The sequence below is a fragment of the Hetaerina americana genome, unplaced genomic scaffold, assembly GCF_022747635.1.
Source record: "Hetaerina americana unplaced genomic scaffold, ioHetAmer1.1.p SCAF_2, whole genome shotgun sequence".
NCBI classification, from domain to species: domain Eukaryota; kingdom Metazoa; phylum Arthropoda; class Insecta; order Odonata; family Calopterygidae; genus Hetaerina; species Hetaerina americana.
In genome coordinates, this window is record NW_027286763.1 from 28,960,052 (window position 1) to 28,978,980 (window position 18,929).

The 18,929-nt window shown below is 42.9% G+C and overlaps 2 protein-coding genes across 2 annotated transcripts in view; one reads left to right on the plus strand and one right to left on the minus strand.

The window, feature by feature from the left end:
• Positions 1 to 2,031: 2,031 nt before the first annotated feature.
• LOC139688023 (hexosaminidase D-like) lies at positions 2,032 to 5,438 on the minus strand. Its single transcript, XM_071585425.1, has one exon. The coding sequence runs from the start codon at positions 5,164 to 5,166 to the stop codon at positions 3,253 to 3,255; it is 1,914 nt and encodes a 637-aa protein (XP_071441526.1). The 5' UTR covers positions 5,167 to 5,438; the 3' UTR covers positions 2,032 to 3,252.
• A 122-nt stretch (positions 5,439 to 5,560) lies between these two features.
• The window catches only part of Nagk (N-acetylglucosamine kinase), an 82,533-nt gene continuing 69,164 nt past the window's right edge, over positions 5,561 to 18,929 (plus strand). Inside the window, exon 1 of the mRNA XM_071585374.1 lies at positions 5,561 to 5,739. Coding sequence (XP_071441475.1) covers positions 5,708 to 5,739 — 32 coding nt within the window. The 5' untranslated portion in view covers positions 5,561 to 5,707. The remainder of the gene's footprint in view (positions 5,740 to 18,929) is intronic.

The window sequence follows — 18,929 nt, forward strand, 5'->3', positions numbered from 1 at the left end:
GCCACCAATGGCGGAAAGTTTGCAATAAGGAAATGGAAAGGCAAGATGTTATGACTGAGCACGGACAAGTTCTTCACCTTGGACTTTCTCTCACAGTATTATCTGAAGCCAAATAGCTGGATCAGTATAAGTAGGAACCATTACAAAATTAACATTTTGCAAGAAGTACATGATGATGAATATCATATAAATGATTTGTGTAAACAAGCCCACGAGAAATGGGACCACACCGTGAATTACCATTCAACGAGAAAAGTTCAGGAAAATATTGGCAGGCCAATGAAACAAAATAAAAGAGTGCCTACCCTTAGGGATCTATGCATTAGCTAATATCAGCCAATTTGCAAGAGAAGAGGCTTTAATGATTCAACTCCATGGTCTGTGCAAATGAAACCAAATATTTTAAATCCCTAAGTCTTGGCATCATGAGTTGTATAATTTTCAAAGTCACACTGAGTTCTCAGGGTTCAAACCCATTATCTATGTCTTAAAAATTTACTTTTCTTTTATAAAAACATGAACAAAAAGTAATGGCAAGAATGATGGCTACTTGTCTAAGCCACAAGTTTGTAAATTCACGTTGAATGTCAGCAAAATAAATACAAATAATAGAATATTTTTTAAAATAATAAGTAGCATGATACTATGAAGTCCAAATGCGATCTGAACTGAAGGTCCACATGCAAAACACTGGAAAAGGTCATGTGTATGTAAAAAACTCAAAGAAATATTCTCTTCCTTGATCAGCACAATTTACTTCCAACATGGCATTTAAGAAACATGTAAGCTTGGTTATATTCTCAAATTTCAAGTTGTAAATTGAGTTTGAGTAGGAAAAGCAATTGAGTCAATCTGACCACTATAATCAAATCTGAGCTGTATTTACGCATGCCACTCAGAACATGTGCTTCTTTCCTCTGCCCTCTTCCATTTTTGTTTTGATTGAATGCCACAACCATAAAAGGTTCTGAATGTATCCTTTGGTTTAAAATTCTGCAGAGTTGTCATGTTTAAAATAATACAGAGCACCAGTTAATTAACTCTTGAAAGTGAAATCTCAGGGTAAAAACATATTAAAGGTCCCTCTTAAATTAGAAAGTACATCTTTCTCCCTTCAAATGACTCCACATAAACAAGGTGAGCAATTCACATGGTTGAGTCAGTGTTTGTTTCTTTTAATACAAAATATTGACATTTCAACAGCAAAAAGCATGTTAAAACAATCATATTCTCTTATGAAATCATGCTCCTCCAATATGAATTTGTTTTCTTAAATCTTGAGAACACAATGAAAGATACATTGTTGATATCCACAGGGTACAACCTGATTTTTAATTTCACATATATCTGAATGGTTTATACGAGGGTCATCCGGAAAGTAGTACCCGTTCGTGCCGCATGAAGTGCTGACGACGCGAGCAGCCGCTGGACGAGGTCAGATAGCTTCAGTGGCTTGTCTGCCTTCTCTGAGCCAAGTTGCGTGACGCTAGCATTGCCTGTGTTGTTTCTGTGATTGTTTACAATGTTTAAAAAAATTGAGAACGCCGCCAGTTGTGAAGTGAGGGCAGTGATTAAATTCCTCAATGCAAGAAACGTTCGCCCATGTGATATTCATCGCCAATTAAAGGAGGTGTATGGAGACAATGTAATGGACGAGTCGTCTGTTCGGCGGTGGTGTCGCAACTTCAACATGGGGAGGGGGAACACACACGACGATGAGCGTTCGGGGAGACCGTCTGTCATTACAGACCAACTGGTGAGCTCAGTTGACGAATTCGTGAGGAACGATCGGCGCGTCACAATTGATGACATCTGTGAGCATTTTCCCAATGTTTCTCGAACAATTGTTCATGAAATTGTTAAACACCATCTGCATTATGCAAAAATTTGTGCAAGATGGGTCCCTCGCGTATCTCAATGAGCTGGCGGCGAAGGACTATGCAGCAGGAATACAGAAACTTGTCACACGTTATGACAAATGCCTTAATTTGCTTGGAGATTATGTTGAGAAGTAGTTTAAAGTATCCTCTTTCAAATAAAATTTTTTATGTTTGTTAATTTTTACTTTTGTGTCTTTATTTCACGAACGGGTACTACTTTCCGGATGACTCTCGTATATGTTCACGACAGTTTCAAAATTCCACCTACTATTAGCTTCCAAATCTCAAGATATCCCAATGTCATCGCTTACTCACACCAAATAAATAGAATGCAAATATTTTTATCTATGAGGGTAAAAGGAAAATCACTGTAATCAAAATCACACAAATGATCACAAAAAATAACCACCAACACATAAAATCTTACCACAATACCAGGTTGCTAGTACTTTTCAGTTTCCTACATAATATATAATTTTAATATTACTTACTTACTAATGCAATTAACATGTAGCAAGTCATGTCAATTCCTTGTCATACCTTATTGTACCACAATTGGATAATTTCTTTCATGGTACCCCACAATTGAAATCATACTTAGAGCAATATCATTCAACCATATAAAATGACAATTAGTGAATCCAGCTTATTCTTATCACAGTACACCGTGGCATATGATTACATTCATTTTATTCCTGTTGGGTGAAGTAAATATTAGAAAGACAAAACTCATTTATTCTAATAGGGTGATAAAAATCACTGCATAACCTCAAGTGTGATAAGAATAAACAATTGGGTCGGGCTCAATACAATGTCAACTTTGATTATCCTTGAAATCACTTCAATAAATTTTAATATTATCAAAATTTAAAAACTTTCCAGTCAACCAATCAAAAATTCAGATGATGCATCATTACCTTTAAAAATTTATTCCTGATACTGATAACATCAGTGCATATAAGCAATATTTAAAACCACTCAGCCCAATGGCATACGAAAAGTCATTTATTACTTACATAAAAAATCTTGGCATGGTATTTGATTAAAGGGGGTTTGACACATATTTTGGAGAGAAGAATCCATGGGTTAGGGCAAGAACAGCAAGAGAGAGGGACTAATGTTCCAGACCACTAGAGAGCATATTTGGTTTGAGCACACCTGAAGGAAATACAAAAGATTTACGTGAAATTTCCTGGGTTACAAACTGTCATGCTATGTACACATTTTTTTCAAATTTACTCTGGTGTTTCATTCGTAGAGATTAGATGACAAGCTACCGTATCAATCACAAATTATTGACATGTGACATTCACACCCATAAAAAGCATGATGCACAAATACTGCTCAGACCCAAAGTTCTACCACCATTGGTTCAGAGGTCCTTCTCTACAGGCCCATCAAGAGGCCTCAGAGGCCATTCATCCACAGACAGAAGAGCTTCCTTACCATCCCACATCTGACGCACTCGTTCGAACAGCGGGCCCATCACCGAAGTCACCCACTCCTCCACCGTCGCCGAATCGTAAACCTCGGAAAGCGCTTGCTTCGCCTCCCGTTCGAGCACCGCAATGTGGCCTCGGAGGCCATCCACTTCCCGGCTGAACTGCTCGATGTGGAAGGGACTGGAGAATTTGTGTTTCACGTTGTATTGCGTGGCCCACCCTTTCGCCTCCGGCATCGCTGCGACGCGCTCCACGTCGGCCTTAAGGGCGTGCAGCCGCTCCGCTACGTGGAGTACGCCGGCTCCGGGGAAAACGCAACGAGGACCAGAGCTTAATGATCCTAGCTCCAGGATCTCCGATGGGGTCATGGCAAGCGGCACCTCGCACCTCAGTGCATCGGAGGCCTGGCGGCGAAGCATGGCCACGTTGTTCTCTCCTGTCTTCAGAAAGGTGAGCGCCACCGCCAGCGACGGCAGGCCAACCGGCAAGAGTTCGCACAGGACGGCGAAGTGATCGTACCTTTGCCAACCGGTTAAAATGGTCCCCGCAATGTGAGGGAATGGTTTTGGTCCACCTAAGGCCAGCCCTGAAGAGGCTGCTTTGGCACTGGCCACAACTGCTGCCCATGACCTGTGATTTTCTAAGTGGTGAGATATATCTGTTACATACCGGTCGGGTCCAGTGGCTCCTTTGAATGCAGTGGCTACCCAAGCAGTCGTGAACCCAGAAGAACCAAGCCTCTCCCAAACATCAGCAGGTAGACTAGCGGCCACATCAGGGGTATATTTCCAGATAACTGGCTGTATCCCTTTACTCCCAAGTCCCGAAGCAGTCAGCTCCTCTATGGAGTTTGACCTCAGGCCATCATCCCATATTAGAACATTTACCTTATGCTTATCTTTGGTATATTCCGCTACCCTTGATACGTGGTTGAGAAAAAGACGCCTGGGTGTGATATTGTCTGCCTGCATCGCTGCCCGGCATCTATCACATTCCCCCAGCTGGTAAACTTCATCAGCACCCAAATGAATGTTACGAGCGTCAGGATGCAGTTCCATTACTTGATCTATCATGCTTTTCAACAGGGGAAAGGATTCCTCGTGCGTGGGGCAAATTGCTTGAGGATAGCGAGGCACTTCCCTCAAATGCTTGTGCGTTCTAAGCTTGAGAACAAATTCCAGATGTCCAAATGTCTGGATGAGAGGTATTACTTCGAGTCGGTTGCTGCGGGCCAACGACAGTATTCTGGTAACATTTGGTCCGGTGTAAGCGTTGCGAGCAGACAGCCCAGCCAGTGGCCCCCAAAAAGGAAACATATCTTCGTACTCTATAAGCAACCCTGTTGTCCCAAGGGACTGAAGCAAAGGAAAAAGCTCTTCAAAATAAGAAACCAACGGTGGGGCACCTTTAAGATCAAGATGAACGATTCTATGAGGCCCCAAACTATGGACCCCAGAGCGTTCGACGAATTCGTCTCCATTCGCTGCGTTCTCTATATTTCCCTCATGACCACTACCACCAAGGACACTGCGCCCACTATTAAACTGATTTTTAAATTGAGGAGCATTAATTCTCCTAATGTCGGATAGCATTTGGCTTTCCACAGCTTTCTGTTTCAGCATGTGGCGAGGACTTTGAGTGAGATCTGATAACTCGTTTATATCTTCCATTTGTATTCGGTTCCCAAATGTAAGTTCCTTTTGAGGAGACCATGGAAATTTATTATTTTTTTCAGCAGCATGCATCTGACCATCACCTGCAGTCATTCGGTACAAAATGAAAATTACTGTCATCACACTCATAACCAACATAATGAGTTGGGTTTTACCACGCATGCGAAACATTTTTATATGCTGTTCACTTGTTCATCGACCTATAAACAGCATCATTTCACCACAAGAAATACATTCCTGGAAAAAGAGTCCAGGGTTAGAGTTATCTCAGTGATACCACTACACTCATATATTCGCATGGAAGGGTAACTGGAACATATGCAAGTAAAATCAAGGGTTGATACATGCTCCACTCCTTAAATCGGACAGTAAATAATTCATAAACTCACAACAAATAAAGTTTAAAGTGTACACCTCAATACACACTCACTCACAACACCAAAACAAAATTCGACAAAGTATTAATCTTCAACTGTTCGATACCGTAGGTAAAAGTTCCCAAACAGTTCACTGGAGTGCGCTAGTAGCGGGTGGCGCAGGGGTGTGGGCCTTTGGTTTTGATTTCATGCACCAATGAATGAGGGACATTCGCGTCGGAGTTGGACTAGAGGGACGAGGTTGAAGCATTTGAGTCTGGATTAATTTCACCTTAACGTTGCCGATATTGTGGGAGGTATATCCACGTAAGATCATCCAGAAAAAATACGTCATAATGTCAGCTTTAGTCCTCGGAGGAATTGAAGGGTAAGCTAAATTAAATTTTCTCTTCTATTGCTTGAGCTATTATGACAGCTGTTTTCAAATATTTCATTTTTCTACGCTTGGTAGAGAAATTTATAGTTAATTCGACGATTTTAATGCTTTGCCGTCTCCGAGTACCATCATATCGTGTTTTTATTTCCATGTCTAATGTATCTGCAGAAGTAATTGTTTTCGCGGCAGGGGATACTTTTTTATAGACATTTGTTTACGCCTCATTTTAGAGCTCTTTTCGGCAGTGTTATTAAGGCTCTTTTTTTCGTACAATAATTCATCTTTAAGTTGCTGTAGCAGTCGTCAATCGACTTAAAACTAGTAATTGCCAATAACGATGTCAACGATATAACCCCACTTATTCACATAGTGAATGTTTTCATTTCGACATGTATGTAATTTAGTTTCTATCCAAAAATTACTATTAGATACTAGTTGAGTTTTTGAGAACTTTCACTTCGTCACCAATAACTTACTATAAGGAGAAATCCCATTTTACTGGAAATTTGTAACAAATAAAAAGAGGAACCTGATATCATTTTGTACACTAGAATCTGCGTGTGTCCGTCCTGTCACAATGCGTTTGGACGATATTTCAAACTGGGCTAATAGGTTTTCTAGATGCACGCGGTTTTCTGTGTCGGTAGGAACTGAGGGAAGGCAAGTGGACTGTTTGAGAGACATGTGTTGGTTGCATAATCTTGGTGTTTTACTCATTCACCCTATGAGTCTCGGAGATATCTCCCTGCAATTTACGGACGCCACATTCTTCGATGAATGGCCCGTGATTCCCATAGTTAAATTCTTACTATCCCTTGCCGTTGGTGAACTCGATGCAACCAGCAAAGAACGTGAGTCGCGGTGAGATAAAAGATAGTGAACCTACCTACTTCTTATCCCGTGCAACCTCTTTGGAGAGCAAGGTCTTCCACTCATGGTTTGCCACCACTGTGTAACACACGCAAAACATTTGCATTTTCTCATCAATTTTCCATCCTTTTTTAATAATGATATTCCTAACCGCTGAGCAACAAAGATGTCGATGAAATCCCCTAGCAATGTTGTTCACCTGCGAGTTTGAACCCCAGTTGAAAATATAGAAAACATTAAAAGACTATTCCTTGTTGTAAGAGCGACTCTATTTTTAAAATAAAAATTATTTTATATTCAGAAAATCAATATTTATACATTTTCACCGACAACATTGCCCACCATTCCTACTGCCGCGTAAAATTACTTTTCGTTTGCCATTCACCTTGAATGTATGGCGACATTATGAATTTTTCCTGTTGTTTCGTTAATAGATTTGTTATCCGTTAAATTTCGTCGTTTTAAATGTGCTCGTACAATCGTTTGGGAATTGTGTGTTCCGTCATCTTAATGATCATCTGTCAGCCCTGTCTAAGGTTGAATTAAAGTCATTTGACAATCATGTTGCTTTAATTTATAGACTTATAGTGTACTTACACTGCCTGGTTAACTGTGGGTTAGCCACATATTGTGAAAACAATGCGTATGGACATAGGGCTCGACGACCTTAGGACTCAGTGGCGCCTCACTTGCAAGGGTACGATATGCTTAATCTCCCCGCTAAAATATTGCTTTATCAAAGGGTGGACAGTATTGTCTCCGCCTCGCCTTCCCCATAGGCGGGTGGATTTCGCGTCCTTATTGCCACCAAAGGCTTGAGGTTCAGATTTTTGCTAAACCTTTGATTGCATTCAAATTGTAATTGGTAGTGGCACTTGTCAGAACCATGGGCCCGTTTACTTCATGGGATAAACTCTTCTCTCGCTCTGTTTAGATACCCTTCTCATCATCCCCTTCAGTTAACAGAGACTTTCTTTACTCGGGAATCAAGTTTCAGCTACCGTTTCACTTAACGCCTCTCACGTGAGGCGAATATAATTAATGGAATGGTTGATTTGCTTGTTCACGGTTGCCAGGCATTGTCGGCATTTGTAGATGCATGCTTCTGAAAGCAATTGTGGTGAGTAAGGGTGAAGACAGCGATAGAGTTTCTTACGTTTTGTGAAAGCTTGCGTGGAAGCAGTGCGGTCCGTAAGACACGTAAGAGCTTCCAGAGGCCGCAGCGACAGCACGTTGGGATCTGGTTGACGTGGAATGTGGGCGGCTGGAAACACACGATCCTCTTCGCAAATGCGTTCATCTCTGTCAATGGATCCGTAGGAGTGCCTTCTGGCTCAGGCCTTATTTAATGTTTTAATATGTGCCCGAAAGATCTCTTGGTCGTCACAGGGCTCTCCAAAATGCTGTTTTCATGGAATCTCATTCAAGCTTTATTAATAGTTAAAAGAACGAATGCACCTCGCTCGTATATCGCATTCCAGAGGCTCGTTCGATCGACTTGATAACACATTATTTGACGGCCCAATGGAAAGGCGGCGAGACGACGTTTTTAATTATTCGAAAACTTCTTTTTTAGTGTCAGAATGGCAGCATAGGTAGAATCAAAAGGGAATATTCTTTGTTTGTTGCCGCCTGAAAGGTGGTGAGACTTTTTGTTTAGTCTTTGTGGTAGTTCCAAAAATGTAATTCCATTGATTTATTCAAATGCTTATTCTCCTGCTTCATATTAATGGCCTCAGGAAAACGGTGCTTGGTTGTGTCCCAGTATTCAGCGTGCAAGAGGATCGAATAATTGTCGTCCTTCATTGCGGTGGATTCATTCCCTAAATCTTGGTAGAGAGTTCTGATATGCTCTTCTTTCGCGCGCCCAAGAATTGCTGTCAAATCAAGACTCGCCAGAAAAGAAAAAGAAAAGCTTATGGAAAATTGACGCCTCCGAGAGCCTCTCGTCCACACGATCAAGTAACAATAGGATTAGCATTTAAAAATGGAATTGATTAGAGGGAGGTTCTTCGAATTAAATTCTCAGGCCCTACCTGTACAGGAGGCCACCTGGTTTTGAAATTAATGCGGACCTCCGCTCAATGCCATTCAACGCCGTTATTATGTATTTCTTAGAGCACGTTGGTAATTAGCTGTAGGACCACGATCGCATTCGATATTTGAGTGCGGTCAGCCTAAACTAATTCATCTGTAGTCATTTTCGACGGCGGTGTTTTTTTTAAGTGCGCAAAAGAATCTGAGTTGATATAAGCGGTGCAGTGAAAACCAGTTGCGCCTTCTCTCAGCACCATCCCCTTCCTCCGCCGGCAGCCCACGCCGCAACCCCAACCCCCTCCTTTGTGCAGACCACTCTAATCGGGTCAAATTCTTTCGGCCCAACCACTGGGTGGGAGAGAGGCCGGGGACAATGATGCGCGCAGCCTGCCACGCCGAACCTTGCGAGCCGATCGAGCAGCAGAGGCAAGCAGGCAGACGAGAGACGCGTCGCCGCGACCTCGGGACCCTTTCACTCGCGGATCCGCGAAATCGAAGTTCATTCGTAAAGAACGCGTTCCCACGCGGCGGAAACCCGAGCGATGCGTTCGCGGGTGCATTGGTCGCCGAATGTGCAGATGTGTTGACGCAGTTAACGAGCGACAATGCTTGCGACGCCCCAACAACCTACCGTTTTTATTTTACGTTGAGTTCTCCAGGTTTGAGGAGGGGGGTCGTGGGAGACTGCAAAGAGAGGTCATTTGGAACGGGAAATTGTTTCCATAGATTTACGCTAGGGGCGTTCGTTAAGTTCAGTGAGAACTTCTGGAAAGTTAGAGCATGAAGTATTGCTTTAAATATTCATCTTTTCCTTCCATTCTTCGCCAGGAAACTACTTGTGGTAGTTAAAATATCTGTAAGATATTTTCCTAGGCTTATTCATTCGCCGAAATACCCATATCGGTAGAAATTAAATCAATGGGCATGGCCGACCTTTTTTTATTGAATAATAATTTAAACTCTCACTTGATTTGAGTGGCAAAATCGAAGAGGCATTCCGAGGATGTCGTCGGCGTAATCTCCTGCGGCCCACCAGGGCGAGGGCCAGAGCGGTCACGCCACAAGGGGGGACTTAGGACACGGCTCGCCGCCTTTGGCCAACGGGTTTGCGTGGTGTGTATAAACATCAGTCTTCAGGTTGCTCTCGTCGGGGGATATTCATTCCAGTTTTTTCTTTCGTGAGAAACCACTTGTGACGCACTCATCGATCCGAAGGCCACTTAAGAGCCCATCAGCGAAGGCCTTTCGTTGCCACCGATACCGGTTTTCTATAATTATGGAATTCAAATTACTTTCGCGGGTTACAACGTAAAAGTTTTCGATACGTTAGCGGTGCATTCAAGGTCACTCGGTGTGTAATGAATTAGTGACTAAATTAACGGCATCTGGCGTCGCTCGGTGAAATTGTTTCATCCCAAATAAGCACAATACTCACTCACTCAATTGGTTTTCCACAATACCCATAATAACGTTTTTTATACGACCACGATTTCTTTCGTATAAACTCGTTTCGTTCGTATGACTCCGAAACCTGGGTCGTACAACATTCAATGTACCGAGTGGAAAACCAAGTGAGTGTGTGTTGTCCGTACGAGTGGTCGTATCTGACGTTATAACTGGTGGAGCCACCATTTATTATTGGGAAACAAAATAGGCGAGACCGTAAACTTGTTTGACACTAGGGCTGTTTAAAGGGGGGTGTAACTCAATCACAGACAAACAATGCAAAATTAATAAATAAGGAAACAAACTTACAACCACTCGATCACTAGGGTGTATTAAGGAATACGAATAAGTCACTCTAGTGAATCGCACTCTCACACACACTCAGGGTTTGCGAGGATATCTCCCATGCCAGGGATCCGTTGTGCTCGCACATAAAAAGAAAACAAATTGAAATAAAAATCGAAAAACGTCCAAGTTCACGTTGGCGGTCACCAAATCTCTCGAGTGTATTAGACTCTTGTGAATCGCACCCGCTCACTCGTTCAGGGTTTACAAGGATCCCTCCTATGCCAGTGACCCGTCAATCACTCAGGAATTACAAAACGAAACAGAAAGGACTTACGGTGACGCTCAATCACTCGGGTGTATTGGACCTTTGTGAATCGCACTCACTCACTCGTTCAGGGTTTACAAAGATAATTATTATTATCTGTTTAAAAGGTAGTGTGGTAGTCCAGAGGGTAGTGTCGGACTGATTGCAGGGCTTAGGTTCGATTCCCGAACACGCCTCTGCGCACCCTCAGGTTCACTCAAGCTGTGTGAAAAATATGTTGGGTATCAGATGTTCCTGAGAAACCGCAAGCGGCACCACGAAAAAGGAACCGTCGCCAATGAATGCCCTGGTGTGTGAATTTAACACGCCGTTGGGCTTAGCATTGGGTGAGCTCTACCTTCACCTGTCAGGCCGGTGTTTGGGTTAATTGCTAAGGTTATTTTTTCCTCTAAAATACCGTACTTGGTGAGACGATTTTCATTTCGATTTCTGCCATTGGCCTTAGTTTGTTTTCTTATATTTTTAACTGTGCAAGTCTTGGTATTGGGTGAGACCATCACCAATCAAAGCAACCTTCGCATTGATTGCTGCGGTTGTTTTTTTAACACCGAATTTAATGAGGCAATTTTCCATTCGAATCGTCCGGCATTGGCTTAAGATACTGTTTTCTAATTTTTTTAATCGTGCAAAGTACAGCGTAGCGAACTACACTGATCATCATCTCGGCGATCCTCTGTAGCAGATGGAGGGGGGCGGGCCGGGGGGTGGTGGACTTCGTTGCACTCGCCTCACCTTGCCCCCGGATTGAAGATGCGGCAGTGGCAGGGGCAAGGATTTCTGCGCCTGGTTTTGCAAAGCTCCCGAGGCCGGGCATGGAAGTAGGTGGGGGGGAGAGGAGGAGGGAATGACGGGTGTTGTGGTCGACAACTCGACCCGCGAGGGCGGAGCTCACGTTGCGCCGTGAAAGGTCCGACGCGGGGTGAAGCAACTGCGTCTCGCCCGACGCTCGAGGGCTGTGGGTCAACTAACTTCCTGTCGCCTTACATAGACGTTGCGAATTCCACGTTTGTTCCTTGGAAATCGGGCGCACTGACTCTTTCGTACAGTGAGCGTTTTTTACGAAATGATAAGATTTGAGGACTTGGAAGCATCTTATTTAGAAGGGTTTATTCTTAAAACCTCATCAATCTCCACGGGTAAGAATTAAGCCAGTTGTAAGGCTGGGTTCTCTTAGCTTTCCCCTTGCGGCTTCGATGGCATTTGGGAAAGAATCGGAATCAATTCGATTAGGTCCTCACAATTTCATCCTGAAATGCGGTTTTAAATAAATACTAGATAGACAGTGTATATGTATATATATATATATATATATATATGTATATATATATATATATATGTATATATATATATATATATATATATATATATATATATATATATATATATATATATATATATATATATTACAAGAGGTTCCAGAATAAAAGTACGAATAGGTTGAGCAGTGCAGGATCAACTCTATGGATACATGTGGTTCCCGAAAATTGCATATAGGGCTCACGTCACAGGATTTTTTAAAAAGTAGTCTGCCGTATATGGTTTCGGTAAACCCAGTCATTACCCACTACTGTGCTCATTAGCCCTACTAGCGTGACTCAAAAATCCTTAATGATAGGCCCCATGAAAAAGTCTCCTGTAACCCTTAGGAAATGGGCATAGTTTATTTCGCATAAATGTTCTTTGTTTATCCTCGAAATATCATATTGCAGAATATGAGCACAATTTTGAACCTTTTTCGGGATGATGTTTAAATGCCCAAAAATTTCACTTGGCCAAATTACTTTTTGGGAGCGATTGAGAACACATGAGGCCTTTGATTTTCCTAGTCTTAATGGACCACCACTCTTTTTTCTCTGGTACAAATACAAACGGGCATAATGTGTATCAATTCTTTGAGCTGCGCGAAGCATGAAGCCTCCAAAACTTATTACCAAGCAGTTTTTTTTAATCGATTAATGCGAATTATTATTAACCAACCAATTAAAAAATTTCACATTTTTATCGTAGCCTATTCGCCTTTTATAAAATAATCGCATGGTCGAATCAGAGTGAAATTTTCGCTTGGTTTTCATCTGGAAATTTATCAATTCAATATTATTTTAATTTAAAAATAATCACGGTCTGCCTCAAATTTTATCCGTGAAGAAGTCAGCATTTAGCATTACGATCTAATTTACTTAATTTAATAAACATTGAAATGACAAGTTTAGGAACTATAGACTTAACTTGATGAATTTCAGGCAAAAAATTTAAATTAAATTATATTATTCATTTTGATCTTAGTAGAAGCCTTGACTGATCTCAGGACTAGCTATATAATCGCCTAGGGAAGGGTGAAGTGTCGGAAAATGGTAGACTGCTTTTCTAGGCACTCACAATTTACGTCCCTTGGAACGAATGACAGCAAACTACGTACTCGCCTGTGGCTCTGTAGGTGGCTATCGTTGTTGCTGGTCTGTGGGTGGCATTTCAACCCCTCTGCGGCAGTGAAGGCCCTTCGTGTTCTGTCGTGGAATCGATATAAGTCGTTCTATTTCTCTCTGGGTCAATCAAATTCTTTGGGATCGACCTTGAGGGTGGGTTTAGCTGGTCGGGTGTTGGCTTTGGCCCCGCTTATGAAGTGGATTGGAGAGTCGGTCGGGGAGGGCACTCAACTGCGCCTTTCTCTCGCTCAATTCGTCGTTCGGCCTCCCGAGTGCCATTCGATCCATTATCTCGAAGATTCCATCCGAAGGACGCCTCGTTCATCTCGTCCCGATAGCCGTAGGGCACAAGTGTAAGTTTGCAAAGTTGCCTAGTGTGTATCAGTTTTTAGACAGACAGGGTAAAAAGTCTTCTCGTAGTTTGACGTATAGTAGTATATTCTGAATGTTTGTCGTACTCCACAGTTTTGTAGTTTGTTTTTTGTTCACTATGAACAGTGGTCAAAACGTTTTGACATTCAAGAGTTTGCCATCCTAATGAGAGAGGTGGGTACTGGCCCCATAATTTCTTCGACTGGCTGTTATATTATTTCCTCAATGTAATTGATGCGTATGTGATGATTATGCTCGAAGTTTCGTGGAGGCTTCTCACTGAGGGTTTTTAAGGAGACATTCGATATCATTTCAATCTTAGGAAATAGTTGGGAGGATAAAAGGTGCATAGTTAAATAATCGAGGAAGGACACTTAAATCCTGGAGAATATTTGCTTTTAACGGATCAAAAAAAATCTTTCCCCCTTTAAAATACAGTATGCAAAATCCAGGAGGTAAATGCGTTCGTGGGAATCGAATAAGCAGATTTCGATCGATAGATATAGAGTTCATTGGCGTACATTGTTGCCACGTTTCCCACTTAAACAACGATTCGCTCTTCGAGTCGAAGGTCGAAGAGGTGCAAAGTTCGGAAACATATGGTATTTTTTTTTCTCTTTTCAACGTAGCCATCGAAAAATGTCATAAATTTTACGCCCTTTGCACTTTAATCGAGGTGGTGGCTCTTGGCAGAAGTACGGCTTCAGTCGCCGCAAATCGGTTTCCATTCCTCAGCGCTGCGTCGCCTCTCTTCAGTTGAAGAACGGGGATGATGGGGCACCTGAACCCGGCTAACGGCGTTCGGTGTAAATGTAAGAAATGCTGGTGCCATCTGATGTTAGGGGAGTACATAGGGGAAAGAAAGCTTCGGAAAACCAATTTTTGGAATGGAAATCACCGATGGCGGAATGGTAATATGCCACGTTGGGCAGGAGAGTCATGCGAGAGATGATGTTGATGTTCGCAGCCTCAGTGATGCTGCAAGGATGGCCGTTGTTGATGCGCCGGAGGCGAAGAGAACCGAAGGCGACTCGGCGGTGTTTCCCTCTCCTCCGGGGATGTAACTACCGACGGCGGACTTGCATCATCAGTTGGCAAGGCGTTCGCGGAGATGTATTGGTGGGGCAACGCCCTACCCGAAAAAGTGTTCCAGCCACGTGTCTGACATCATACTCTTACCGTTCACTGATACGTAGTCTAATGGATGGGGGTCCTCTGATCGCTTGGGTTAATTCGGATTCCTGCTTTAATTGATGAGAAAACGAAAATAGACCAAACAAGGCATCATTCATGAAAGTATACTAGACTTCACTTACTTCAAGTTAGATGAACCATTTGAATGCGCCTGACGGAGGCAAAGAGGGCTGAAGTGCGGAGGGCAAGGTTCTTCGGTTCCTCTCGCTGTATTCATCGTCCGCGAATATTGTGTTGGGTGCGTTATCAACGGACAATAGCTAGTGCGTATACTCCCGTATGGCTTGAGAATTTTGTTTCATTTCACTCCTTGGTTACAATTACGCATATAGTTTCTGAATGACTTAAACCTTTAGTGTCCCAAATGAAATTGTGTAAAACTCTGCTATAAATTTGTAGCAAATAATTTGTAAAAGCACTAGCATTTGTGTAAATATTGTACGTGGATTTGGTCTGTCTGTCAAGTTTAAATAATTTGTTGAGTTCAATCGTTGAAAAAATTATATAGATCGTTTTTTTACTCCGCAAGAATTAATTATGTTATGTGAGCGTGCCCTCTGAAATTATGCTAGCTTCTCGAGAGAGAGAGAGGGAGGGCGCCTGAATTTCGACTGAAAGGTAACCTCGTAATTAATCTCAGATGTCCGGCGCAGTGAACTGTTCAAAGTTTGTGATCTCCCTCCAACATCTGTTACTTTCATGTCAACTCTCTCTTTTCAATTGAAGTAACGTTTCGTCCTCGAAGAGTGCATTATCTTCGATCGCTTCCTTCGAGAAACGCATGAGCGTCCACGTGGCGAAATCGCGCACTCATTAAGTCGACCAGTAATTACCCACTGCGACATAATGGGATCCAGTCTGTCACAACAACTTATTGATTCATAACTCACATGGGATTTTTGAAATTCTACCTTCTTATTCCCCCGATTGAGTACGTTTGAAGTAATGACTGACGATGGCAATACACATCTCACCACTCGTGACAGTGATTAGTATCTTAATATCAGTTTCTCCTTTCCGAGGCGGTTGACTCGTATGGACTCCTCCCTCAGCCTTACCCTTTAAAACGCGGGCAACACAAAATTAATCATTTTTTGTGTTTGGCGAACAATGAATTTCGGATTTATTTTTGTCATTGCGCGGGTATGGTTGACTTATGCGTATTGTTTGCGACGCAAGCATGCAAATGTAGGAACGGTCACGCCGCTGCCACCCACGCCGATTCTGAATCGCCAGAGCCGTTCGCCAATCCAAATCCGGCGATCGCGGTTTTCATCCTCTGGAATTCCATAGAATTTTCTCTTGTGAGATGTATTCGGCGTGGGGGTGTCGTTGGCAGAAGGCGGAGCTCGGTCACGCTTTAATTGTAACTCCGCGCTGAGTGCATCTTCGGGAATTGCTGCGTCTCCACGAGGCGACTCACAGTCATTCGCGCTTTGCTCAAGACCGCGGTGGCGGACGTGCTTTGGGACTGTATGCTTGGCGATAAGTTTCCTAATAGTCAAAGACTCCAATTTTGTCGAAGATTCACCATATGCCTGCTTTGATTTAATAGGTATTCTGCCTTTATTTAGCGGTCATAACCATCAGTCCGAGTTTTGTAACAGCTCTAAGTTATCCTGTTGCCTATTAATATCTTTATTTTCTCATAATTCCTTGTGAACTGGCTATATTAAATAATTTTTCCTTAAGCCGGAAAGGTTTTTACGCCACTGTAAAAGGAAAAGAGGAGGGGAATATTAAGATTGGTGTTGTGTATTAAGGGGAGCTTTATCGAACACATTAAAATGTGTGGCTGATCACTGGCGAGGGATTAACTTTCCCCGTAAATCACCACACCAACCTTAATATTCCCCTCCTCTTTTCCGTGTGCAGTGGTGTAAAAAACCCTTAATGGCTTAAGGAAAAATTATATAATATAATCGGTCTTAAAAAGGCTGTTAGAAGCTCAATTTCGCCCTGCCATAATTCCTTGTGATTGTTTCTTCCATTTATTTATCTTCAATTCATCCTCGTTCTCCTTTCGTGCATTTTCCGCTTTGTCTATTGGCTGTTACATCACAAGAGATGATTTTTTTGGAATTATTTCCTTATAATCTTTTCTCCTGAAGCTCACCCGCGAATAAGGGTTGGTAGAATGGGAAAATTGTGGCGTACGTGAAAGGAAATGGGCCATACTTCACTTTAGGACTGGAACTATAAAATGTTTCCATTCTACATTCTACTGCATTCTCTCGACAGATTATTTTTTAGGTAGCATTTCAAAATTGTGAGCGATCAGAAAGGAGGATTGGGGTAGTCCATTGACAGTCGGACGTCATGTCAGTGAGGAGGTTGGAGTGGACCGAGTGCACTAAACACAAGCAAGTGTTTAAGCCAGCTGACGGCGCGTCGAGTGACCAGGCCTTCGTACGTATCACGCCGACGGCTCCGGTTGAGAATCCGATCGCCGCATCCGCACACCAGGCAAACGCGTTTCCGCCGGCGAGGGGAACATGCGGGGTACCCCCTCGAATTCCCTCTGGCCGCCCGCCCGACTTCCCGCCGTGTGCAGTGGTTGGTGACTTGCGGATGATACAAAACAAGAGAGATTCGATGTGACATTCGTATATTTTCACCAAAACTATTCAAACTAAAATTTTGCGGAAAAGATTGTTATAATAAGTATCTTTGTGGGCATAGTGCTCGACTGTTGACCGTCCCTCTCTTGGCTGTCCCCTCTCTGGATTGTCTGTTCCCACCTCCAGCTGCCTGGGCACCTACCATAATAATTGGCTAACTAAAAACTGACGCTATTAGATATTTTAGGTGGAGTGTACCTATGAAATCAGGAGGAAATCCAGTGGTTCGCTGGCTGAAGGTATTAGCGAAAGGCTTGGTGGCTTGGGAAGAAGGGCGACAATCCCTATCGAGCTGCAGCAGAGAAATCATTCGGGAGGAGTGGGGCTGGGGTGAGAGAATGGCCGAAATTCGAGTCTGCCGTTGAGTGAAATTTGGGTCGCTATACGATCTCTCTTGGTTCGGAGGAAAAAATAAACTCCTGGAGATGGTGTATTTTTCCACGTTTTAAGGCCGTATCATCATCATCATCATCCGCCGTCCCCCTCTCCTTATCCGCGGGGTGCTCATCTCTCTCTCTTTCCTTGTGCGTGCTTGCTAAAGTCATCGCGAGAAGCCGCGCGCTCCCGCGAATGAAGGCGACGAGGCTCTTCTGTCGGCTATTTCGCGAGCGTTGTGCATGTGATAGGCCTCTCCCGATGTTGGGGCTTTAAACCAGCGCCTTCCGAACTTGCTTGCAGGCATCAATTCTAGGAAACACTGTCGATGAAGAAATCAAATCGGCTCCCGGTCCCCGCGTCAGATTCACCGATCGCTCAAAACCAGTACCAAAAGCCGCATATCTTTTTATTAATTTTTTTTCTGAACAACTGAGGAAACGATCAGCCGAGAGAGTTTATTGGAAGCTGTGAAACTGTTTTCACTAAGTAAATACGATGAAAGCCTCGCGATGAGTGTGTGATTGATATTTCAAAATCAGTCGTTTGTTGGATGAATAGCTTACGCGCATTTGGTGTGCGGAAATGAGAAGCATCTATCATATTATGGTTGTGGAATGTGTTCTGTTACATAATTGCGATTAAATTTAGTACAAAATTAATTGAAAGAACTAAGATAGATATTGCGATAGTTAATGAAACACCGTATTGCATTAAAATGCTGCAATTTCAACTTTTAAAAATCATTCCTTTTGATTCGGGATACATACGTTGTGCTGCCTCAGTGGAAGCAATGGTGAAGACGGATTTCCTCGCCCATATTAAACCATTAAAAAAAACTATATTCCTCACCCATATTAAACCATTAAAAAAAACTATAAACACATTAATCAACCCGAAGGTCGGTTAGGTAGGTGATGGTAGAGTTCACCCAGTACTAAGCCCGACGGCGTGTGAAATTCACACATCAGGGTAGGGGGGCCAGTTCCTTTCCCTGTTATGGTTTCCCAGGAAGATCTGGTTCCCGAAAAATCACAGAGCTTGGGTGGAGCTGCAGGTGCCCAGAGTGCCTTGCCCAGGAATCGAACCCAGGCTCCTCCGATCGGTAGTCAAACACTCTACACCCTGGACTACCGCGACCCGCTGACCAATATTAGGGAAATAAAAAAATGACGTGGATGACTGCGGGATAAATTGATTTAAACGTCATAAATTTTCCTTATTTCCATC

Coding starts and splice junctions, on each gene's coding strand:
- LOC139688023 (XM_071585425.1), bottom strand. CDS start 5,166: ATGTTTCGCATGCGTGGTAAAACCCAACTCATTATGTTGGTTATGAGT.